The following is a 27814-nucleotide window of genomic DNA, read 5'->3' as shown; positions in this document are numbered from 1 at the left end:
CCACGACACATTCGTAGCATTTAGGACCAAACAAGCAAAATTAGGTGATTTTTTCAACTTTCGTGTGTGTTAGACCATGAATATTTTAGGGATATGACTTTCTGTCAATTTTGTTTTAAAAACCCTTATGAGACCCTCTATAAGTACCCGAAGGATCAGGACGTATAGTCTCAGCACGATTCGCGACACATTCATAGCATTTAGGGGGCATAAACGGGATTAGATAAATTTTCATTTTTCATGTGTATTAGCCCATTAATATTTTGTTGAATAGGCTTTCGGTCAAAATTTTTTTGAAACCTTTATGGGACCCTCTGTACGTACCCGGAATATCAGTACGTGTAGCCTCGGCACGATCTACGGCACATTTATAGTGTTTAGGGTCGCACAAGCAAAATTAAGTGATTTTTTCATTTTTTGTGTGTGTAATCCTATGAATATTTTGGTGAACTGACTTTCGATTAATTTTTCCCCAAAATCTTTATGAGACCCTCCGTAAGTACCTGCAAGATCAGTACATATAGCTTCAACACAATCCACGTGGCATTTAGGGTCCGCACAAGTGAAATTAGACGATTTTCTCATTTTTCGTATATATTAGCTATAAATATTTTAATGAATTGGTTTTATGGGAAATTCCATAAGTACGTGGGAGATGAGTATGTGTAGTTTCGGCACGTCCACAACGTATTTATAACATTTAGGGGCCGCACAAACATAATTAGGCGATTTTCTCATTTTTCGTATATATTAGCCATAAATATTTTAATGAATTAGTTTTATGGGAAATTCCATAAGTACGTGGGAGATGAGTACGTGTAGTTTCAGCACGTCCACAGCGTATTTATAACACTTAGGGGCCGCACAAACATAATTACGCGATTTTCTCATTTTTCGTGTGTTAACCCATAAATATTTTAGTGATATGGCTTTCGGTCAATTTTTTCCAAAATCTTTTTGGGACTCTCCGTAAGTATCCGCGGGAGCAGTATGTGTAGACTTCACATGTTCCACGTTTTGTTCATAACATTCAGAGGCCGCATTAGAGAAATTAGGTGGTTTTTTTATTTTTTGTGTTTGTTAGCCCATGAATATTTTGATGATACGACTTTCGGTCAATTTCTTGGGAAACCTTTATGGGACCCATCGTAAATACCCAGAGGAGAAGTACATGTATCCTCGGCAGAATCCATGGCATATTCATAGCATTTAGGGTCACACAAGCGGAATTAAGTGATTTTCTCATTTTTCGTGTGTAAGCCTATAAATATTTTGGTGAACTTACTTTCGGTCAATTTTTTTTTGAAAACTTTATGGGACCCTCAATAAGTGCCCTCAAGATCAGTACGTGTAGCTCAGTACGATCCACGTTGCATTTAGGGGTCACACAAACGAAATTAGGCAATTTTCTCATATTTAGCTGTGTTAGCCCATGGATATTTTGATGATATGACTTTCAGTTAATTTTATTTTGAATTCATTATGGGTCCCTCCGTAAGTACCCGAAAGAGCAGTACGATCCACAGTGTATTAATAGCATTTAGCGCCTCATAAGCGAAATTAGGCTATTTTTTCATTTTTCGTGTGTGTTAGCCCGCGAATATTTTGGTGATATGACTTTCGTTCAGTTTTTTCCCGAAACCTTTATGAGACCCTCATTAAGTATCCGGGAGAGCAGCACATTTAGCCTCGGTACCATCCAAGGCATATTAATAGTATTTAGGGGCCGCACAAACTAAATTAGGCGATTTTCTCATATGTCTTGTGTTTTAGCCCATGAATATTTTAGTAATATGAATTCCGTCAATTTTTTTTTCTGAAGCCTTTCTGGGATCCTCTGTAAGTACCGTGGAGAGTTGTACGTGTAGCGTTGGCATGATTCATGACTTATTAATAGCATTTAGGGATTGTACAAGCGGAATTAGGTGATTTTCTCATTTTTCGTGTGTGTTAGATCATGAATATTTTGGTGATATAACTTTCGGTCGATTTTTTGTTGAAACCTTTATGGCACAATCTATGGCATATTTATAGCATTGAAGGGGTGGATAATGCCGAGGCTACACGTACTGTTCCATCAAATCGTTAAGGAGGGTCATGTAAATTTATGTTTATTGAAATTTTTGGCATGTATTAGCATATGAATTTTTCAAAAGTAATTATCACCAGATCGGACTTCGTTTTCCCTATACTTCAAAGGGTCCACCTAAATGTCGTCTTCCTTTATTGTACTATGCTAGCATTATCTTATACTTTTGATTTTACTATTATTGTTCTTTTATTTACTTTGATTATTTGCAAAATTTATACAATCAATATTTTTTTATTCAATATTTTTCATCATAGATTTTTACTCTTGCATTTATTTTTAAATATTTTTTGAAAAAAATATTTTTTTGAGCCAAAGATTTTTCGAAAACAACCTCTCTATAATTCTATCCCTACAAAAATAGAGGTGAAATTTGCTTACACCAATCTTTTCATATCGCACTTATAAAAATATATTGAGTATTTATTATTGTTATTATAATTAATTTAATTTAATTTAATATAGTTTTATTATACTAAATCTTTTGTAGAAATGCAATGAAAGACTGCATCTCAAAAACTTACATATGAAAGATCTTTATTGTCTAATCCTTTCCTAAATGCCGCACATAACAACAGCTTAGTGCATTGAACTATCCTTTAACAAGTGCATAATCAGTATATACACTGATTATGCAATAATTATACACTTTATAATTAGATTGGATTTTGGTACTCCCCATTTTTAAACAATAAAGTTTGCCTATGAGTGCTGATTTCCATTTCTTCAATTGTAATATACCACCTTCAAGTAGGTACAATGGCAACGTCTATGACACTAAATAAAAGCATTATCGAATTGAAATTAGTGACTTAAGCTTCTTTCTTCATTCTTTACTTAATTCATATTACCAAATTGTCTGAAATATGAACATATCGCCTTTATTACGTTCATGCGCCTGCTCCCACTGAGGAATTGAATAACTACACTTTTATTACATCGTCGAGTTAAGTCTAAAAAATATTTTTTCATAGCAAGCCTAATACGGTAACTTAGAAGAAAGTAACAACATGCTTTCACCAACTAAGAGCAAAGAAGAATCAATTGATGCACTAAATTTGAGCTTCACAAAAAATAGTGAAGAAAATTTTTCATATATAAATCCAAGAAACACCCACCTGTATACCCACAATTACAATGGACTATACCCCAAAACTCACCAAAAGAGAAAACAGGATTTCTCCTTTATACACCCTAATAGTCAACAACAAGATACCCGGTGCAATCCCACAAGTACGGTTTGAAGAGGGTAGAGTATACATAGTCCTTACCCCTACCTTGGAAAGCAGAGAAACTGTTTCCGATAGAGCCTCGGCTCTAAGGTTTAATTCTAACCCTCACTCAGTTCCTCTTGAAGCCAATTTACTGGCTATTTCTCTTTTGTTTTACCCTCAATTCTTGCCAAAATCTTCTTTATTAATGTACATTTTACTAGAAATATACCCCCTTTAGCCCATGAATTCCCAAAATCCGAAAAGATTGAAACATGAGAAAAAAAACAAAAGAAAAAATCAGTCTTGAGTCTTGACAGAACCGATTCTTGGAAGTTGAAGGAAGAGAAGGTGTGTTGAGGATCACCTAGGTTGTTGTCGTGCAGGAAATGATCGCAGTGGCCTTAGAGGTGGTCGAGGAGCTGGACTACCGAGGTACATTGTTTGTGATCGGCTAACCATGTCAATCATGGATGGTGTCTGGTAAGCCTGAATCAGGCTTGTACTATCAGTAGAATCACCGCGAGCTGTTGCTCTCTGCCATGAATGTGAACTTAGTCCTGATAAGACATAAGCTCTACCAGATGTTTCATAAACGCGACGATTTGCCATCCTCTCTTGCATTTCTCTCAGCTCAGCATCCAGTGCAAGACATAGCCTGTCTCCAGCTCGAGCAGATACTGTTTCTGATAATTTTTTCCGACAACGCTCAAGAACAGATACTGCAGCTGCTAAATCACCATTTTCAGCTGCACCTCTTGCTTCTGCCATTGCTTCTGCGGATTGAAGCCGGTTACGCTGCTTGTCAACTTCCATTGACACAACAAGTTGTCCGATTGTCTCGGGCCTCTCAATTTTGACATCACCAACATGATCCAAGATTACTAAATCCAAGTTGTCCGATTGTGTCGGGTCTTTATATGTACACTTGACTTCTACAAGGGTCATCATATCGTTGCTCGACCTATCAGCAGGAATATCTAACATGATCAAGAAATCTCTTTCTTCGTCTGCGTATAAGTCTCCAACTTCAATAATGCCACTTCTGTTATCAGATGCTAAACTGGACTTGTAACTTCCAGCTTTTATTGAACCGAGATGCAAAACAGGGTGAACGCATTCAACTTCCACACGCAATTCCTGGATCACAACGCTTAGAAGCCCGCCAATGCACTGAGCAAAAGCATCTTGAATAACACTCTCAGCTTCTATGAAGGAAAATGTTCCGCCTGAAGTTTCAGAGATCGAGTGCATTGAGACTGCATCGTGGTCAGCACCAAAACCAAATGTGTGCACTGGAATATGTAGACCTGAAGAAGCTGCATTACGCTGCATGGAAACAGGAAGTAGTGACCGGTAATTAGTCTGTGTAGCAGCTACACTAGGACTGTTAACCGTATACGTGTCTTGTCCATCGGACAACAATATTATGCTGCTAACTGGATTCTTCCACTTGCGCTCAGTCATGATCTTGGCACTCTTCTTTAGGGCCTCGGCAATGTTTGTCCCACCATTGGAACTGAGTGAATTCACGGCTTGTAGTGCTTCTTGCTTACCAGTATCGCTCATCCTACGAAGAGGAAAGAGACGACGAGCAGTAGAAGAGAAGGCAATGACAGAAAGCCTGTCAGCAGGGCCTAAGTTTAGAATCACAAACCCCATTGCTCTCTTTAGCAAAGCAAGTTTGGTACCAGCCATGCTGCCACTAACATCAAGAACAGTCACAAGATCAACCGGAGCTCGGGAATTCTGACCAGCAACTGGCATCTCACTCTGGTTTAGAAGGCCAACAGCGTGCGGAGCTTTGAGATGCACCAAAACTGCAAAATTGTTGTGAGATGCTGATTTTGTTACAGCAGATATCTCAGGCCATGTTTTAACTTCTATCACCCCCATAGAACGATGATTAGCCACGTCAATTGATGAGTTTTTCTGGCTGCCCATGGGTCGGAGATCAACAACTTCATCATCATCAAACACACTTGGTTCCACAGTTTGAAAAAGTGTAGAAATGTTGCGATTTGTATCCAATCGAGCAGGAGGGATCTGTCTTACAACTGTCATCCAGGCATCATCTTGAGGCCAATGTACTTGTCCGTTCCGAGACCTTGGATGTGATATATCAGTAAGAGGACTCTGAAAGGGTATTTCTTTCCATTTTGCTCTACAAACTGGACAAATTTGATTGCCATGCTTTACATTTGAAGTGATACAGTTGAAATGGAACGAATGTGAGCATTCTGCTGTAAAGATTGCATGACCTTGACCTGGTTTCATCGTCATCAAACATATTGCACAAGTACTCTGCATTGCATATAAGTATCAAAATGCAACGACTATTCTGAAAGAATAAGCTTAACGTGAACACATCTTGAAAGCACACATTCATTCAATCATTAATCCAAAGTGTAGCTTTCACATTCAAGTTTTAAAAGTCCAAGTTTGTTTAACTGAGGTAATCGCTCATTTCTTTATACCAATGACAATAACATTCCCAATGTAATTCCATAAGTGGGGTCGTCTAGGAAGGATATAGTGTACACAGACCTTTACACCAAGAGATTAAATTACAAAAAGTTAACATCTTTGGATTTACCACTGAATTCAATTACATTAAAATTCTAGATTATGTTTTGCCCATATAGAGCCCCAGGAACTGTTGTGTCGCCATGAGTTGGATAATTGCGATCTTTTTTTCTTTTTCCAGGCTCAAGACACCACGGGTAACTGTGCTCATGGGAGGTAGCAAGTACTCGAGGAACTAGTCGAAGTGAGCGCAAGCAGATTCAGACACCACAGTTATTAAAAAAAAAAGAGTAGTGTTCAGCTCACCTGTCGCCTCCCACCAAACTCGTTATAAGTCATTTGTTATAAAACATCATTTCACTGTAACGGCCATATTTTCTCCTTCATGTTATATTTTACTTCTCTATAAGAGTAGTAACATTCATTATAGCAGTCCACTCTTTGTAAAATTACCCCTCTGTAACAGACATTGATGTCATACACATAATAAATTTTAGTACGAGTACCTAAAAAAAATATTGTATTCAAATGATGCTCCCGGAAAAATAGTTAGTTGAAAACTTAGTAGGCCTATCTTCAGAAGGCTGCAGTTACATTGCCATCATACAGCAAAGGTTACTGTCATTATATAAAGTGTGGCCCTCCTATGTCTGCATGTCAACTACATTATCGGACATTATCAATACGGCCGCATAAAAAGATGAAATTGATGATGTCTAGGCAATTAATTACTTTCACAACTAATGGCTATTTAAGAATAATAATATTACATGTGCAAGACTGGTCTACCATTACAATAAAGTCAATGTTTTGAGTAGTCAAATATCAAAGCAAAGTAGTGGACATATACTTAAAAAAAAAAACTTTTGAAAAGTAGGTGCAAACCTCACAAACTCTGAATAATGAAGTAATTTCAAGACAGCTAAATACAGTGTTCTTAAAATAATCAAGAACCCCACGTTATCAAAAGAAGTAGAAATCATTGTTTCAGCCATTAATTAAAAAAAATCCATTCTTTTTTTCTTTTTCCAACTCTTAAATTGCTTTCTTCGACTAATTTCACAAAATATATGTTACCTCACCTCGGCAATATATATCAAGTAACTGTGTTCACCAATGTTAGAACAAATAGAAAGAAAATCATCTAATATTTTGTCTTTTTTTTGTTTTTCAACTCTAAAATTGCTTTCTTGAAAGTACTTTGACTAATTCCACAATCAAGTAGCTCTGTTCGCCAAGTTTAGAACAAAAAGAAAACAATCACCTAGAAAGAAAACAATCACCTAGTGTTTTGTCTTTTTTTGTTTTTCAACTCTGAAATTGCTTTCTTGAAATTAACTAACCCCACAAAATACATGTATCTTACACCAGTAAGAGGTATCAAATAACTTTATCAGTGAAAGAAATCATCTAGCGTGTCTCGACTGAGATTTGGAAATTGCTTTCTTGAAAGTAATTAATGGCAAGAAAGCTCTCAATCAACAGTTCAACAGGCTTTTTTTCTTGGACTAGTGTCATGAAAAGGGGTGATTTGAGTTTAAAGTCATGTGTGTAAAAAATAGTGCAGTTGCTGACCAAGCAAAGCACTTTCCACCCTCCAAGAAGAGTAAGAAGAAAAAAAAATTACTCTCTGGTGTTTCCTTTTTACAATGAAAACGCCAGTGGACCACTAATATGGGTCCTCCTCTTTCACAGATACCTATCTACTTTTTATCCCCACCCAACATGGAGAATCTCAAAAACTCTATTAGAATACAAGAGCCATCACCATCTTTACATTAACACTAGCACTTTCTATATAGCAATAAGAACCACTTGAAAGGTAGGGAAAACAGTGTACTTCACTCCCCACCTTGAAGGAAAGCCAAAGATTTTTATTAAGGAGTTCAAAATGCGAACAAGGATTAAACAGCTACTATATATACATAAAAGATAATTTTCCATCAAAGAGGGTTCCTCTTCGACCCTACCTGGGCTCTGCCCCTGTCTCCACATATACTGCCCCATGTCATACTTATCTTATGAGGGGGAGCTAGAAGGGCGAAAAGGTCCTCCAAATTAAACTATATATACAAGGTCTAATTATTTTTTGTATGTTTATACATTATGTATTGAAAATTATGGCTACGCGACTAAAACAAAAGAAAACCAAAACTACTTAGATGATCTCATTAAAGACAAATAAGAAACTTAAAAGTTGAAAACTAGCCCCATTTAAGATTAAGTTGAAAATTAGCTAAGAAAAGGAAAAAAAAGATGGCATCTTTACTCTATATTCAGTTCACACTTAATCATTGTTGTCAACTTTGAATACTCAAAAATATCATCAAAATACTTTTACACTCAACCAGAATAATCTAAAAAGATAATTTCATAAGAAAAAAAGTTCTCTACCAATCAAACACATATACTAATGGAGATTCTAGTTAGATGAACCAGATACTACCAGCTATCTCAGACCAAAAAAACAGTGAAAAACATCAAAATTTAAACAAGAAATCACCAACCCAGATTAATTTTCTGTAAGATTAATCAAATAAACCAAAAAAAAATAATAAAAATATAATCTTTTTTTTGCTAACCTTGGAAGATTTTGAGCTGGGATGTTTAGGCATAAGAAGTCCAGAGGATGAGGGGGTGGGGGTGGTGGGCATATCAACATGACAGTCGGAATTTCTATTTGGGGTTGTCGGAGACAACGAAATAGCATCGGAAAACCTTCCTCCGACAATCGTCGCCGTTGGTGAATCCTCAAGTGTTTTTGGAATATAAAGACACGTATTTAAACCCAATGCAAGTTTTGCTTTTCTCCATGTACTCCCCATTTTGAATCTTGATTTTCTTCAAAATTCAGAAATAAAAACAGAAATCTAATTGAAATTCATAAAGAATTGAACTTTTACTTCAATGGGTTGATGAGAAAATAAATCAAGATTCTATACTTGGGTTTTTGGTGGCTTCTTCTTTGTTCTCGATTGTAGTGTTTGTTTATCTTTGAACACGATAACCAATTCAATATAGTATAGCTTTTTTTACAATTTGGACAAAACTGTTTTTATATGCAACATTGTTTACGTATACGCATAATTATGACCCCCTGCCCCCGGTTTGATTTTTACACATGCCTTAAAGTATTCTATACTTGACCTTTATACCCCTACATTCAAGAATAATTCTTTATATATATTGGGTAATGTCAATATCTTGTCTGTGATAAGATCCATGAGAAATTAGGTTGTTCGAGTCGAAGTCATGATCGAACATGACGCTTACGTGATAGACTTAGTTAAGAAGTAAAGTTGTGTCTTTATTATTAGATATAACTTTGGCATAATAATAAGCGTTTGATCCTAACAATATATTCATGGAATCGGGAACGGATCGAAGATTTAAAGTTTATGATTTTTTTATAAGAGTGAAGGGTTAAAAACGTAATTAAATTATTTTAATTTTTTGAATTTCATAATTAAACTATTAGGTGTGTGAGTTTCTTATTTGAACTATTACTTAATGTTTATCACAAAACACGTATGAATTATCAATTGTTTGAGTTTCATACCTGAAGCTTCAGGTAAAAAAAGTGAACAATCGATAGTAGAGATGTGTTTCGATAAATATTTGGTGATAGTTCATGTAGGAACTCACACACCTGATAATTTTATCAGGTATGAAACTTTTAAAAAATGAGTTACTTTAAATGTATTTTTAACCTTTAATTCTTGTTATAATAATCTCAAATTAATATATAATATTCCCTGTCCCATTTTAGTTGTCTTATTTATTCATGTTCATTTAGAAAAAGTATGAATTAGTTATGTGTTATAATCGATACTTAAATTGATAATGTAAATAATATGGGAAATTCACCAAGTAGATGCATAATTGCTATTGGTTAAGATGTATAAGCTCTTATTAATTTTGACCTCTATGTACTCAAGAATTTTATTTTGGCTTTGAGTGCACTTAAACTATGATGATGGATTAGTGAGATATAGTTGAAGACAAAAGAAAATTGGTGGATGGTTCAGAATTCCTTTATTTTTAATTAGAAATTTTATGATGAATATATAATTTTAAATTTAATTATATCTTAACACAAAAATCGAACATCGAGTAAAATAGACAAAAGAAGGGTAAAATTGAAACAAAGAGGATGATGAGACCTTGAGATTGGTGGTTAAGAGTGGGTCAAAGTTATGTATTGACCTTTCCCTTTGTTAATGTTTTTGGACTTGGTAGTAATAGCCATGGATTTTACAAACTCCACTACTTTATGTCTCTCTATTAATTTTGTATTTGTCTTAGTCTTGTCACACTTTTTCGTCTCAATTTATGTGAAAATATTTAATTAGATATTAAATTAAAAATAATTAAAATATTTGATTTAAAGTTATTTATAAAAAATTATGAAAATATAAATTATTTCATTAAGGATAAAATAAAAAAAGTTAAAATTAAATTATTATTAAATATAAAAATATATTAATATTTATTAGATTGATTAAAAAAAAGAGTCACGTAAATTGCAAGGCAGAATATAAAATTTCGGAGTGCTTACACTACAAACAAATTCAATAAACTCCATAATAGAAAATAATTTCAAATATTTATTTCTTATTTAGTTGCTAAATATGTATAATAAGTATATAATTAATATATATTAATTAATAACGTGCCTAAAATTTTCAGAAAATTAAAATTTAGTTTACACTTTTCAAGCAGATCCAATTGACTTCTATTGGATAAGACTTCACCATTAACACTAATAATGATAACGAATGAATTTTTAATCTAACACAATTTTAAAAATAAATGTATAATATTAAATATCTGGAGTGTGAATAATTTATTATAAAGTTCCAATATTAAAAAACAAAAATTGAAATGAGTCTTCCTCAGATAGAATAAATAAATTTTAGATTAAGATTTCAAAACTTCTAAGCAACCATGTATATCTATTTACTTGAAAAAAACGGTTGGTATTGATCAAAATAAAAGTTGGTTTTTAGTGGTTGGATACAATTCAATTTTTTAGAAAGAAAATCATGTTAGTCACGCATCATATCGAAATCAATAATAGTAAGATTAGTAATAACGACAAATATAATTATAAAGTGAGATCAAATAATAATTAATCCACCAACCAATAATATTTATTTTTGAGAATTGTCAAATCTTTTAGTAAGCAAATACGGCTATTAATTAATTAAGTAAATGAAAATGACAGTTTTTTGCAGTTTAAATTTGAATTTGTTTTGACATAATATAATGGTAGAAAGAGACAATATCATATAATGTCAAGAAGACATTTCTTTTTAAAATTTTCAACTAAACGAATTTTTATTTGAGAAATTACGTATTTTGATCAAATTTATTTAATTTGACTAAGCAAAATTCAACATTTTCAACTTTTGCAATTTAAAGAAAGAGAAAAAAAGAAATTTAAAAAGGGAACTAAAACAATAGACTGGACATATGATTTATCAGCATTTATTTTATCAAAAAATGGCACGATATATATAAAATTAAAATTACTTTATATATATCATTTTTTTAATAATTTGTATCTCCTTAATAAAATTTTTGACTCGATCACTACGTTGATAGCTTTGGTTTCATCTTCAATATTTGGTGCACCAAATTAAAGATGTAAAAGGTAAAAATTAACCAAGAAGTTTATGTTGGTTGAGACTTTAATTATGAGATTACAAGAATAGAGATTGAACAACCTCCATCTCAACTTATAATAGGGATAAAGCTAATTTTGAAGCAATATATATTATTGGTTTTATTCAAGCCATATATATATATATATAGCCATATATAAATTAGGTGAGATTTCACATTAGTTGATTTATAAAACTTTCCAACAATATGAGGTATTCTGAATTTTTTTCTTACTTATTGTTCAGTGGCGAAGCTATGTTGATTTTCAACTATTGGGCTATAATTAAAGTTATGAATAGAATTTAATAATTTTTGTTCAGATTCTTTATTTATATTTAGGAATTTACTTAAAATACATAAATAATCTATCTAAATTCATAAATTTAAAATATTGATTCTGCTTATGAAAGGATAGAATTAGCTAGACCATGTCCATCCATCTATATATGGTTAAATGAAATATATAAGCAATAGAATACAATATTTCCAACCATAGCTTATGGTGGAATAATCTTTGTTACTCATGCATTCAAAGTCTAAATTTATATTTAAGTTGTATAGAATTTTTGAACCATTTGACTTCTATTATGTTGCTTATACTTTGAAAGATAGTTGTGAGATTCAAAGGCTATGAGATACACGATCCTAGTTAGGATTGTGAGACATGTGTTATTGGAGAATAAGGTTTGATATCAATTTTGAAGTTTTAACTAATTAAAATTTATATTGTATAACACTCTTTATAGGCAGAATCATTCTTTACTATTATTCTATTATCAAGACTTATATTCAAAATCTTTGATTAATAATATAAAAAAAAATCTTATACATTCTGTCATAATCCTCGATGTGATAAAGAAGGCATAGTTAATTACTTCCACTATCTTTGGTTTGGTGTATTTAGCAATGGCTTGTAATAATTTAGAAGCATTCAGAAAATTGACTAATTTTAGATAAGGGGATTATCTTAAAGTCATTTTCATAAATACCTCAGCCAATATATATATATAATACTATTCTATGTGCTAAGCAATATGCCAATTTTTAGTTTGACCTCTAATGGTGTATGATAGCTGGCCATACATCATTTGATGAAAATTATTATGAGTAAATTCACTTTCATTCCATCAACTTTATGTGGCTCCTAATAAATATAAATAAGTCATTATCATAATTTTTAATATGAATACTGCGTTGAACATGAAACTTGTTATTAATAATAAATAGTAATATTCTGTCACGATTCAAACTGGCCATGAGTGGCACCCACACTTAATCTCCTAGGTGGGAGAACCAACGATACAAACTCCAACTAATAAATATAACAATAACGCGGAAGCTCAATTAAATACGTTTTCCCAAAACCTGAAAGTCATCACATGAAGGACATCTAAATTCTAAAACTAAATCTCGAATTATCAAACACCAAATAAATAAATAACATAACGTGTTCAAAAACTAAGGACACCATGCCATGACAAGAGATTCCATCGCCAGCTAGAAGGATAACTCACCCTGAAATCTTATGAACTGGAGACTGACTAGAGCTGAGGTCGATTCGAAGTCGGTGGAACACTCGCTGCACCCCACAAAATAAAATAAGAAAAGATACAAGTAGGGGTCAATACAGGAGAACATGTACTGAGTAGGTATCATCGACCGCTCAAAATAAGAATCAATATGCAATGAGTAATAGCGAAAAATCAACCGTAGCACTTAACAGGTGGTAACCAACAAGATCAAGATCAAGTGACAACACAATGAACAATTTCATAACCAATCAACAATATTAAGATCACATAGGAGGACTCATGCCTCCACATCACACTCTTTTGGAAAATGAGTTATTGGAGATTAGGTAGCATTAAGTCATTTTAATTTATTTTCCTTTAATATTACCGTGTCGGAATGTGACACCCGATCTGTAACACCCGCCAAAATTTTCCGCTAAGATTCGAACATTTCTTCACGTGTGGGTAGACTCGGACTGGAGGACTTGTAATTCTACACATGAGTTAGGATTAATTCCTAAGTATTTGAAGTGTGTTAGATGTGTTTAGGGGTCATAAGGGATCTCTAACACCAAGTCGAGTCCAAAGAACTCCAATTGATTAAGTTTTCGGACGAGTTAGTTTAAGGGTCAACTTCAAACGACCATATCTTCTATTATATAAAGAACTGGGTGGACCACGACCTACCAAATTAAAGGTCTTTAAGTCTTCTTTCCAACGCCACCAAGATTGCGATTTTTGGAGTTCGGAGTCAAAAGTTATGGCCATTTTACTACGAACTAGCACTGCAGGAATATTCAGGCCTGGGCAAAATATAGGCTTGGCGCCCCAGTGGCGCGACGCGCCACTATATCGCCAGAAAATAGCCTCAGTAGTTTGATCCTTGGCGCGACGCGCCACTATTAGATGTGCAGGGTTTTAGGCCTATTTTGGCTTGGCGCTGCAGTGGCGCGACGCACCACTATAGCGCCAGCAAGACTTTTGCCCAATTTTTCAGATTTTTGAAGAGGGGCAACTTGGACTTTTTCCCTAATTATATATACCTATCCTTGGACGTTTTGGGACCATATTTTCAGTCCCTCTCTCTCTCTAAAAGCCCTAATATTTTCTCTCTTCTTCTTCTTCTTCTTCTTCCCCAAATCCATCTCCAACAAAGGGTGCCTTCAAGAGTTTCAAGGATTCAAGTCTTCCATTGAAGACCTAACATCAAGTTCCTTCAAAGTCTTCAAACAAGGTATGTAAGGCTAACCTAAAATATGGATTGAGTTCTTCCATATGCCCATATATGTGTTGGATAGAAGTTGTGAAAGAGTTGAACCTTCTAAGAAGGTTTTCTTGAAAGTTTTCCTAAACTATGAAAGGTTTTTAAGTACTATTAGTTGATTGATGTTTTTAATGACTTGAGTTACTAAATAGTTAATTTTCATATTATTGACTACAAATGTATCTTTGTAATGGATTTATAGGTATTGACGATTCTCTTGAGTTGAGTTTTGTTGAGAGTATGGGTTCATGTTTCATTCACATGAACCCAAGATGAAATTTCTTGTTATAAATGTCTTGAGGTTGAGATGGATAGTTGTGTGTATATATGTATTGATTGGAATGAAAAGAATGAATTGGTTATTTAAGAATGTCCCTTTGCTTCTATAAAATGAACATAGGACAAAAAAATAAGGATTTTAGAGTAAATATTTGATGATGATGTAAATGATAATATATGAGGATGATGTGATGATGATGTTTTGATGACGATGTGAGGGATGATGTGAATGGTGCTTATTTAATATGTGTAGAATGATTGATGAAGAGGTATATTGATGAGGATGTTATGTGATGAAGTGGATTGGAGTCTAATGTGATTTTGTGGTAATTTGAGTTGATTGGAGTCTTAGGAATATTTTAAAAATAAATTATCTCTTGAGGAGGAGCTTTAAATAAATTATTTATGAACCTCTTTGCATAAACTATTTATACACTACTTTGAGTCTAAAAAAAAAGTTAGTTTTATCTTTGATTTAGAAAAAAGTTTAAGTATGAGTTGAGTATGATGAGCCTTTAAATGAGTTGAGTATTTTTACATTAAAGTATCTATTTTGAGTTTGAGTTGAGGAGTTGAAATTATATTTTAATGTACATAATATTTTCTACATTCATTGAGTCGAGATTGTATAAATTTTTAAAGAGAAGAGTTTGATGATTTGAGATGAGTCGATTTGAAAGAAGGTCCAATGAGACTTGTCATTATGAGTTAATTGAGTTGAAATGAGAACAGAGTTGATGAGGTGGCAATGTTCCACATGAAACTAGCCGTGAGGGCTTGTTTGAGATGATTGGAGGAGTTTTATGAGCATGGAGTCATGGGAGGAGTATCGAGCACCGAATTGGGCAAGAGTATAGTCCATACTCGAACCCAATACCTGTGTTGCCAAACGTAGGGGGGATTGAACCGTTAAGTCGGATGCTTCCCCGAGAGATTTGATTTGTCCTGACATTATAGGACTTGGTTGGATTGGATCCATGAGGTTCGTCGTTCATGCCCTGGCAAAGTATGAACGGGTGTGGCAACGACGTCGTTTCGTTGTACCTTCACTGGCTCATAAGTGTTGGTTGTCGGTTAAGAGAAACTCCCATTTAGGTCTTGATAGTGCTCTGAGTCAGTTGAGTTGAGTGAGTTGCTATATGCTTATGAGTTAGTCCTGTCTAAACTATTTCTTGTTAGACTTAGGACACTTGAGTGAGTTGTTACATATTTATTGAGTTGAGTCCTTTGAGTTGAATTGTAAAACGTCGCATAATTTAATTTGCATATTTACTGAGTTGAGTCCCTTGAGCTGATTGTTGAGTTGAATGTTAAGTTGATTGTATACGGTCGGATTGGAGTAGATGAATTGTGATTGGATTGAATAGGATGGTATGTGACTAGATTGGATTTGATTATTGAGTTGATTGTTGAGTTGAGTGTATATAATTGGATTGTACATGATTGAAAGGGATCGAATTGTAAATGATTTGATTTAACTGTATTATACATAATTGGATTGGATTGTATGGTATATGATTGGTCTCTGTCTAAACTGTATCCTTACTTTAGACTTATGATGCCTTGTTGAGTCTCTCTTATCTTTCAATTTGAGATATTTGGACCGCTGCTATTCTTCCTTGAGGTATGTTCCATTCTGCCATTTTACATACCAGTACATTCCATGTACTGACGCTATTTGGCCTGCATCGTTTCATGATGCAGAGACAGGTTTAAGAGATCGTCAATAGGAGCATCATTGGGGATCTATTCGCACTCAGCGTAGTGGTGAGTCCTCCCCTACATTCGGAGGACACCGTCTGTGTATTCTTGCATCGAGTTAGCCCTTTTCATTTTGATTTGAGGTAGCCATGAACATGTCATTGGCACCAATTAGATAGTAGTGATAGAGGCTTCATAGACTAGATAGTGATGAGTCGACTGAGTTATTCTTGTCAAACTATTTTTAAATGACAAATATTTTAGTTGATCTGTCGGCCCATGGCCTTTATTCTTTGAATTGAATGGATGATTTGAGTTGCCCGCTAAATTATTCTTTACTTTTAAACTTTCCGCTGAATGAATGAATGAACGGATGTGTGATTAGGCTATGTGGTTCGCTTGGGAGTCAGAAATGGTTTTTGAGTGCCGGTTACGTCTAGGGTACCCTCCCGGGGCGTGACACGATCCAAATATACTGTGTCGAAACGTGACACCCGATCCAAATATACCCTGTCGGAACGCGACACCTGATCCAAATATAATTAATTTATCATTCTTCATGATTACATTCCACTTCATTAACAATATTTCATCAAGCCTTCTTTATTCAAGGCACCATTTTTGATAGGGCAAGTTCAAGATTATGGATTTTATGGCATCGAGATTTCAGACCAATCATAACAACATATCAATCATCCAAACCACAATAATTAAATGCATAGTAAACTTCACGCATTACTCAATGACTATCGATCACTATTAAGAGTCTATCTATGATATAGAATAAAACCATAACCTACCACAACCGAAGAACCGAAGTAAAGCAAGCTAATCCATTAATGTCTTTCCTTTCTTCAATGCCTCAGACCAATTTCAATCTATCAAATATATAATATTTATAAGTAAACTAATCCGTAAACACCAATATTATATATATGTTTAACCTAGACCCAATAACTCACCTAATTCTATAAACACGTTCTTAATCTTGATGCCACTTAACATGTCAACTCCCATATTTTCTGAATTTCAAAACTAGGGTTAAATCTCAATTAAATTAAATACTCACTTTAAAACTTGAGTTTTTCGTAATTCTTCCGAATGATCAAAATCTGTTCAAATACATAATCTTCATAAAAATACGAATTCAATGACACTCATATAACTATATTTATTTTCGGATCAAAAATTGGGTCAAAAAGTCATTCCGAGTTATTGAAGTCAAATCTAAAATTTTATTTTCGATTATGTTTGCTCATGATAAAATAAACTCACATGTCAAATTTCAGCTAAAATGGATCATTATTCGACTCCCAAATCAAGATTTTATGTGAAGAACCCTACGGTCATATTTTCTTATTTTAGCATTATTTCTCCACCAATATACCCTAAAAATATGTTCGTAATCACATAAAAATTTAATGGAAAAGATGAGAATAATTACCTTGACGCTTTGGAATGGAAATTTATATTTTTCTCTTCTCCTTTATTTTTCTTTTTCCCTTTCTTTTCTTTCTTCCTCCGTATTTTTCTTCTTCTTCTAGTTTCTGTGTTTTCTCGTTACAATGGCTTAATATGCCATCAGATTTTATATATATAATTTATTTTTTTTTCTTTTTTTTCTTTTCTGAATCAAAATTAATAAATCCTATCTTTTTTCTTTAATAATTGGTATAGAATGTTAGGTAAAATACCAATTTAGCCCACTAATTAAATTAGTTATTTAAATTTACCCCTCAACTAAATAAATATGGTTATCGAATAGTCTAAAGTACTCATAAAAATATACGGAATGCGTCTTTTATAAAATAAAAAGCTCTATTTCTCAAAACGATCTTATGAGTCGTTACATATTCATTGAGATTTTGATCCTTATAGAATTTTTGAGATATTTTATCTTATGAAATTTTATTATAATATTTATAACTGCTTCCGATTTAGGCCTTTGGCGTCTATATCTTCTACCTCAACTTATGTGTAATGAGCCAATCGTAACGTGTAATTGTTTTAAGTTTTATATAAAAGTATCTTTCATGACAAAATAAAAAGAAACTTTTCAAAGGTGTTTTAAGACCTGAAAAAAGGGAGAAAAATTATAAATAGCTACTTTCCAATATTTATAATTTTAAAAAAATATTATCATTAACGGATTTGGTGTAGCTAGGTATGAAAACATTTTGATAGGAAACGTTATCTCCCCCTCCCCCCTCCTCCCCGGAGTGAGATCCTATTCGATACGAATTTGGATTAATCGTACTCTAATACAAGTATCAGTGAAATCAAAAATATTTTAGAATTTCAAACTCCTAATAACTCCTCCTAGTCAAAGCACTATTCAAATTGTGAAACAAAAGGGGCAAAAAGAATAGTATATATACTAGTCTTATTGATAAATAAAATCGACATGCAAGCTAAATTTAGTTATCAAAATTGTCAACGAATTTTAACTACAAAATTTATGCGCCGCTATTTTTTATTATTACTATTGTATACTTGTTGATGCAATAAATAAAAAAGAAAACAACAGACATGCTTGAACACAAGAGGCTTGTGATGTTATTAAATGCCAAAATAATTTGTAGGGGTCACAACATGTAATAGTATAGAGGTCAATATCTCATAAGTGAGGGCACAGATTTTCTGCTTTTATTAGATCTTTTAACAACTTGTTTTTTTCTTTAAAGTTTTCCACTCGATGTTTATTTTGAAACTCAACTAATCATAATCCTAATTTATAGTAGAAAGTGTCATTTTAGGATGTAAAACGCTTTTTATCAAAAGCAATTTCATACTTGATGCTCAAATTCAAGAATTTAAATTAATTTAAGATGGACAAATACCTATTGCGCCATCGCGACGTTGATGGTTTTCACCAACTTATTGTATCTATACTAGTATTTTGATCTTGACTCTGTTGGGGGGTGGGGGGGGGGGACTATAGTTTCATCATCAAGGGACAATTTTTTCTTGCAACAAATACTCATTGATTAATTCATAGTACCAAGTTGGTATTTATGCTATAGTTACTAGATTCTTAATTAATGTCTTACACCTATGTTATTTTATTTTTTGATATTTTGAACCATTTCGATTTATGAAAATATTTACGTCAAATTAATATATTTAATCATAATTAAGTAATAAATAAGGTTAAAGCATATATTATTAGCCATAGATAGGTGATAAAGTGTATGCAAAAGTGAAAAAACACATGCCATATTATCGTTAATTTGATGTAAATATCGAATGCGAATAAATATTTATCTAAAATCGTATATTAGGATCACCAAAGATTGTAATAAAATGTAGATATCCATTTATCCTTAACTAAATATCGTAAATTTGAGTTTCGAAAATAAAATCACTTTTAGTAGATAATTTTACCTTCTAGAGAGAGATTTCTAAACGTAAATTCAGATTCATTAAGTCCAAAATGAGATCGAACATCATTGGAATTGTTTTAGTAGCCGTCTCAAAATTAGGACATTATGAAATAAAACTTACATATTTAGAAATTACATAAAGAAAATACTATAAGTTATAATAGCTAATAATTTAAAATATTTTTAAAAATTTATAATATTTTATAAATTATTTACTCTCTCCGTTCACTTTTAATTGTCATATTTGGACTTGACACATGCATTAAAAAAATGAACATGACAATTTTATCTCACTACCCCTATTAATTGATTGTATTAAGTCGAAAAATAATTTGAAGAATAAGTAATTAATATTAAGGATAAAATGTGAAAAAAAGAATAATTATCTTTTCTTTATATGTAAAACTAACTAGTAAAAGTAACAACATGTTTCTAAAATAGTGGATAAACAAAAGTGAATAAACAGAATAAATAATACTTCCTCCATTTACTTTTACATGTCATATATTTTCTAATTCGATTTCTACTTTTACTCGTTATTTTTGAAATCAAGAAAGAACATTTTTTCCTTCTTATTATACCATCACTTTATTTACATTGAATTAATGTTTTTGAAAAAAATAGCGAATAAATATGTTGGGATTCTATCAATTAATAGAGGTAAAATGATAAACTTACTATACTAATTATTATTTTCATTAAATGATGTATCATTTTAATCTTAATGGAAATAGTAATAAAATAAATAAATTAAAACGGAAGAAGTACGCGGGGTGCTCTCAACACCAAACTAATTCAAAAAGTGAACTTGAAGATGTTAGTATTATTCAAAAGACAGGTGACAGCCTTTTTAAGTGACCTAAAAAATTGAACTTTTTTCCTTATAAGTTTTCAATTACCAATGCAAATAGTTAATATTAATTATTATGGTAGGAAAGAAATTGAGATGTCTTTAAAATTCAACCAAAAAATTCAACTATGAATCTATGAGGAAGAGGAAAGACATTAATAATGTACACAGGCTGTCATACATTTACACTAAAGTGGCCAAAATTATTGGTGAATGTTGAAAAACATTGGCTCCACTCTCCATTATTTAATGAAAATTGGAAAATTTTAAAAAGAATTGAATGAAAAATGGAAATTAATCTACAACTTATTTAAGTACTAAAGTTTGTTACATGAATATATTTTTTAATGGTCATGATTATATATTGATAATCGCAATGATCATGGTAAAATTTAAAATGCTAAGATAATTTCATTTCGATAAAAAACTCATCACCTAAGTATCATAGCTTTTGATTTACTATCCCATCATAATTTTTCTATTCTAGAAAAAAAGGTACTTTTCTTTTAGGCCGATTGTTGGCAAGGAGGAATTTAAATCTTCGATAACATAATTCCTAACAACATGCTCTAATCCTTTGAGTTACCGACCTCATTTTAATTTAAAAAAATATCATGGTTGCTCTATTTTATATAAGTCAAAAAGAAAATGAAATTTGCAGCAAAAAGTGAATGAAATGATACTCAAAGAAAAATCGTTTTTCTTGAAAGTGCTCAATAGAAGTAGACAGAAACTGCTGATTGTGGATCATAAGTGCCACCACTGAAATTATTACTTCACTAGTGACTAATTTTTATAGTACACTATTTTATATTTTAAAAAAATATATTCTTTGAACTTAATTAGTTTTTTTTTGAAAGAAAGTGTCATATAATGTATGCTAATTCAATTCTCTCTAGGGTTAATCGAAAACAAATTCTCTACTTCTAGTAAAAGTAAAGTTAGCATTAGGAGTGGGCACTCGAGATTTTCAAATTTCGAGTTCGATAATTCAATAATTGATAGTTAAAAATAAATATCAAAAATTATTTTTAAAATTTTGATTCAGTAATTCGATATTAAGTAAAATAAACTTCAGCTCGGTACCGTATTCGATAATATTGTATTGAAGTTATAGCGATTGTATTACAAAAGTTAATACTATTGCTCTAATTATTTCTATTTTTCTATTTGGAGGACGATATAATAAAAGATCAACAAGTAAGAAGACATCAAGAAAATCAAATTGACACAACTAAAATACATATGTATTTGGATTGTTTATGTTTAGTCTTTCATTTTCTCTAATAGACCTATTGATATATTGCCTTCATTAAGTAGATAATTCGATATTCAAGAAATACTGAATACCAAATAGTAAAAACGTCTCATATCAAATCCAATTCTGAATACCATAATTTTAAAATTTTGCTCCCGAATATCATACCGAATACCAAATTATCAAAAACATTGATTCGATTAGATGATTCAATTTTTAGTATTTTATGCCCAACCCTAATTAGCATACATATTATCACAATCTCATTTCAGATTTTATTTGTAATATTAGACTGAATATGTTAAATATATAATAATCATATCTTAGATTTGTAAAACGTTCAAGAAATAAGACTCCATTTAAGAAATTTTAATAAGCATATATTCAACTAGTGGAATAGTCGTACAAAATTTAGTTGAAAACTTCTAATAAAATTTATCAAAGAAGTACAACTTTGTTGGATTATGCAGGAAAAACATGGTGGTCAAAAGCTGCTTCTTTTGTTCTTTTTTTTTTCTGACAAAAACTTACAAGTTGGTAAATCTTTTCTCAAATTCTAGTTATAGCTAAAAAGTGGAGTACTTGTATAAGAACTGCAAGGTTAGAAAGGTAATTTGACTCAAGAACAAAAGAAATACTAAAATTCTAACTACTTTTTTTTTTGGTTTTAACCGGAATCGACTAATTTGAATTTACGCTGCATAGGATCCATACAGAGAAAGTGCTCCCTACCAATGATTCATATCCAAAGCTAACACTTGGGTGGGAGGAGCAGCCTTAATCGCTGGACCAGATTTTTTGGTGGTAAATTCAAGCTACTAGAACCTTAGGAGTTGACACTAACTATTTTTTGAACATATTTTGAATTGGGAGCAATTCCAATTTGGTCTTCTAAATATATCTTGAAAATTATGTTCACATGTGGAAGGAACCTTATATCTTGAATTGCTGCCATTTGAGAATAAATATTCTAAAGTGTAATGTATGTCCAAACTGTTGTAAAATAGACTAGATTAATAATTTAAGAAGGAGAAAATAATAACAAGAGAGATAATGAGGGAAAGAGGAAAAGAGAGGAGTTGTGCGTGTTTTTCTGTATGTATTCTCACATTCATTTGCACAGAATGTGCATATTATATAGGCATCACAAAGAGTCAATTTGTTGCCTAACTTGCCCAACTATCCAAGTGGGTGGGTCCCACTTGGATAGATACATCCATACATAACACTCCCCCTTGGACGTCCACGTGTAATGTGTCTCCATAGATATTGTGCCTCGTTAAAACCTTACTTAGAAAAAACCCAGTAGGAAAAAGCCTAGTGAAGGAAAAAGAGAACACACATATGGTAATACGCCTTGAATGCTGCCTCATCAAAAACCTTACCAGGAAAATCCAGTGGGACAAAACCTTGGTTAAGGAAAAAAGAGTGCAGCGCGTATTTTACTCCCCCTGATGAAAACTTCATTTGATATTTTGGAGACGACGCATTCCAATCTTATATCTTAGTTTCTCAAAAGTTGATGTTGGTAATGCCTTTGTGAATAAATCTGCAAGATTATCAATTGAACGAACTTGTTGTACATCAATATCACCATTCTTCTGTAGATCATGTGTGAAGAATAATTTTGGTGAAATATATTTCGTTCTATCTCCTTTTATAAAGCCACTCTTCAATTGAGCTATGCACGCGACATTGTCTTCGAATATAATTGTGGGTACTTTAACATCATTTTCCAGACCACATCTTTCTTTGATGAACTGTATCATCGATCTCAACCACACACATTCTCTACTTGCTTCATGAATTGCTATTATTTCAGCATGATTTGAAGAAGTAGCAACAATGGACTGTTTTGTAGATCGCCATGATATAGCAGTTCCTCTGTGTGTAAATAGATAGCCTGTTTGAGATCGAGCTTTATGTGGGTCTGATAAATAACCTGCATCTGCATAACCAATAAGGTCTGCGCAACCTTTGTTAGTATAAAACAAACCCATATCAATAGTACCCTTCAGGTATCACAAAATATGTTTGATACCGTTCCAATGCCTTCGCGTTGGGGATGAACTATACCTTGCCAGCAAATTGACAGAGAATGTTATATCAGGCCTAGTTGCGTTAGCAAGGTACATAAGTGCACCAATAGCACTGAGATATGGTACTTCAGGACCAAGAATTTCTTCACCCTCTTCTAGAGGTCGAAATGGATCCTTTTCCACTTCAAGTGATCGAACAATCATTGGAGTACTTAATGGATGTGCTTTGTCCATGTAAAATCTTTTTAAGATTTTCTCAGTATAGGCAGATTGATGGACAAAAACTCCGTCTGCTAAATGTTCAATTTGCAGACCTAGACAAAGTTTTGTCTTTCCAAGGTCTTTCATTTCAAATTCTTTCTTTAAATATTCAATTGCCTTTTGGACCTCTTCAGGGGTTCCAATGAGATTTATGTCATCAACATAAACGGCGAGTATAACAAACTCTGATTTCGTTTTCTTAATAAAAAGACATGGACAAATGACATCATTTATATAACCTTCATTTATCAAGTACTTACTGAGGCGATTATACCACATACGCCCTGATTGTTTTAAACCATATAATGATCTTTGCAGTTTTATTGAGTACATTTCCCGAGACTTTTTATATGCTTCAGGCAATTTTAATCCATCTGGATTTTTCATGTAAATTTCATTATCAAGTGAACCATAAAGGTAAGCTGTAACTACATCCATTAGATGTATTTCAAGATTTTTATGTACAGCTAAACTGATGAGATATCAAAAAGTTATTCCATCCATAACTGGTGAATATGTTTCTTCATAGTTGACTCCCGGTCTTTGAGAGAATTCTTGTGCAACAAGGCGTGCCTTGTATCTTACAATTTCATTTTTCTCATTTTGTTTTCGCACAAAAATCCATTTATAGCCAACTGGTTTTACACCTTCAGGGGGTTTGGACTACTGGTCCAAAAACCTCACGTTTAGCAAGTGAGTCTAATTCTGATTGAATTGCCTTTTGCCATTCTGGCCAATCATATCTACGTCGACATTCTACGACGGATTTAGGCTCAAGACTTTCACTATCTTGCATGAGGTTAAGTGCAACATTATATGCAAAAATATTATCAACCGTGATTTTAGATCGATCTAAATTTATCTCATCACCAAAAGAATTTATTGAAAGTTCTTCATTTACTTGAGTCTCGGATTCACTGATTTCTTCAGAAATATCAGGATTACTCAAATCTTGACCTTCTTCAGGAGGTTCTTTTGTAGTATCATCTTTATTATTTCTCACCCTTCTCTTTCTAGGATTTTTATCCTTTGAACCCAACGGTCTACCACGCTTCTGGCGTGTTTGGGATTCAGAAGCTATGATACTTGTAGATGGTCCTTTTGGGACATCAATCCGGATAGGTATATTCACTGCAGGGATATGTGACTTAGTTATTCGTTTCAAATCAGTAAATGCATCTGGCATTTGATTTGCTATTTTCTGCAAGTGGATGATCTTCTGGACCTCTTATTCACATGTGCGAGTACGTGGATCAAAATGTGATAGTGATGAAACTTTCCACGCAATTTATTTTTCTTTTTCGGGTTCTTTTTTCTCTCCCCCTAATGGCGGGAAAATTGTTTTATCAAACCGACAATCTGCAAATCGAGCAGTGAATAAGTCTCCAGTCAATGGTTCAAGGTATCTAATTATGGAGGGTGAGTCAAACCCGACATATATACCCAATCTTCATTGAGGGTCCATTTTTGTACGTTGTTGTGGTGCTACAGGCACGTATACCGCACAACCAAAAATTCTTAAATGGGCTATATTTGGTTCATGACCAAATACTAATTGTGACGGAGAGTAATTATTATAATGTGTCGGTCTTAGACGTACAAGTGCTGCTGCATGTAAAATAGCATGACCCCAAACAGTAATTGGCAATTTTGTTTTCATTAGTAGAGGTCTTGCTATCAATTGTAGGCACTTTATAAATGACTCTGCAAGGCCATTTTGAGTATGAACATGAGCAACAGGATGTTCAATTTTTATCCCAATTGATAAGCAATAATCATTAAATGCTTGGGATGTAAATTCTCCAGCATTATCAAGGCGAATGACCTTAATTGGATAATCTGGGAATTGCGCTCTCAATCTTATTATTTATGCTAACAACTTCGCAAACGCCAGGTTGCGAGATGATAATAGGCACACATGAGACCATCTAGATGATGCATCTATTAGGACCATAAAATATCTAAACAATCCACTTGGTGGATGAATAGGTCCACATATATCTCCATGTATACGCTCTAAAAAGCCAGGAGATTCGATGCCAATCTTCAGGGTCGATGGTCTGGCAATTAATTTGCCTTGATAACAAGCAGCACATGAAAATTTATCATTTGTAAGAATCTTCTGGTTCTTTAACAGATGTCCAGTTGAATTTTCAAGAATTCGTCTCATCATTATTGATCCAGGATGACCTATTCGATCATGCCATAGCACAAATATATTTGGATCAATAAACTTCTGATTTACGATCATATTTGCTTCAATTGCACTAATTTTTGCATAATATAGGCCAGATGACAAAGTTGATAATTTTTCTAAAATATATTTATGGCCTGAGACACTCTTGGTTATGCCAAGATATTCAGTATTCATTTCATTTAGTGTCTCAACATGATATCCATTTCTGCGAATATCTTTAAAACTTAATAAGTTTCTAGGAGATTTAGAAGAGAATAATGCATCTTCTATAACAATTTTTGTTCCTTTAGGCAGAATTATAGTAGCTCTTCCGGAGCCTTCTATAATTTTTGAATTACCAGATATTGTATTAACATTAGCTTTTCTTCTAAGCAAATTGGAAAAATATTTCTCGTCTTTAAAAATAGCATGAGTTGTTCCACTATCAATTACACAAATATCCTCTTGATTTATCATTGATCCAAATAAGATTTGAGGCATTTCCATATTTTCTTCAATAAGAAATAAAATACGTATTAACACATGATATATTACATAAATTTTATTTATTTACATTGACTAGGAAAATACAAACATCATATTTAATACAGATAAAAAGAAATATATTTACATATTATTAGTTTTATCAATATTCATATTTTCGTCCGAAAAATTAAAGAAATCAGCTACATCCAAATGCATGGGCTCAATATTATCTTCAGAGATAAAATTCGTCTCTGGATTATTTTCTTCCCTTTTCAGAGATGCCTGATATAGCTGAACAAGGCGTTTTGATGACCGGCAAATCCGCGATCAGTGCCCCACACCTCCACATCTATGACATATTGTTTCTGAATTATTCTTCGGTAAAGTTTCTGTCTTTTTACTCTGCCTTTTATATTGCTGGTTATTTCTCGGTGTCAGCCGAGCATTATGATTAAAATTTCTTTTTTGACTACGACCACAACCACGACCACGACTGGGGCCATGGCCTCTTTCTCGTTGGTTAGAATTTGCCTGATTCACTTCAAGGAGTGGCAAAGAACCAACTGGCCGACTATCATGATTTTTCATTAATAGTTCATTATGTCTTTCAGCAATAAGAAGGTGAGAAAGTAATTCAGAATATTTTTTAAAGCCTTTTTCGCGATATTGTTGCTGCAGGAGCATATTCGCGGGTGGAAATGTGGAGTATGTTTTTTCAAGTTTATCTTGTTCCGTGATTTTATTTCCGCATAAAGTTAACTGAGCTATAATTCTAAATAAAGCAGAATTATATTCAGTTATATTTTTAAAGTCCATCAGTCTCAGATTTAACCAGTCATAACGTGCTTGTGGAAGCATGACCAACTTCAGGTGGTCATACCTTTTTTTTAAATTTTTCCACAATTTCAAGGGATCTTTTAATGTAAGATATTGTAATTTAAGACCCTCGTCAAGATGGTGGCGGAGGAAAATCATAGCTTTTGCACGGTCTTGACTAGATGCCGTGTTATCATCTTTGATGGTGTCTGCCAGACCCATCGATTCAAGATGAATTTCGGTATCTAGTGCCCATGAGGAGTAATCTTTTTCAGAGATATCCAAAGCAACAAATTC

The 27814-nt window shown here is 32.9% G+C and overlaps 1 protein-coding gene across 1 annotated transcript; it reads right to left on the bottom strand.

Moving 5' to 3' along the window:
- Nucleotides 1-3164: 3164 nt before the first annotated feature.
- Nucleotides 3165-8918, bottom strand: LOC129902577 (E3 ubiquitin-protein ligase WAV3-like). The gene is made up of 2 exons (XM_055977901.1): nt 8409-8918; nt 3165-5604 (listed from the first exon to the last, which is right to left on the bottom strand). The coding sequence occupies exons 1-2, from the start codon at nt 8649-8651 to the stop codon at nt 3664-3666; spliced, it is 2184 nt and encodes a 727-aa protein (XP_055833876.1). The 5' UTR covers nt 8652-8918; the 3' UTR covers nt 3165-3663.
- Nucleotides 8919-27814: the final 18896 nt, after the last annotated feature.

Source organism: Solanum dulcamara, chromosome 9 (genome assembly GCF_947179165.1).
Source record: "Solanum dulcamara chromosome 9, daSolDulc1.2, whole genome shotgun sequence".
Classification (NCBI taxonomy): domain Eukaryota; kingdom Viridiplantae; phylum Streptophyta; class Magnoliopsida; order Solanales; family Solanaceae; genus Solanum; species Solanum dulcamara.
The sequence above is the reverse complement of the archived record's forward strand: the minus strand, read 5'-3'. Positions and strand labels throughout refer to the sequence as shown.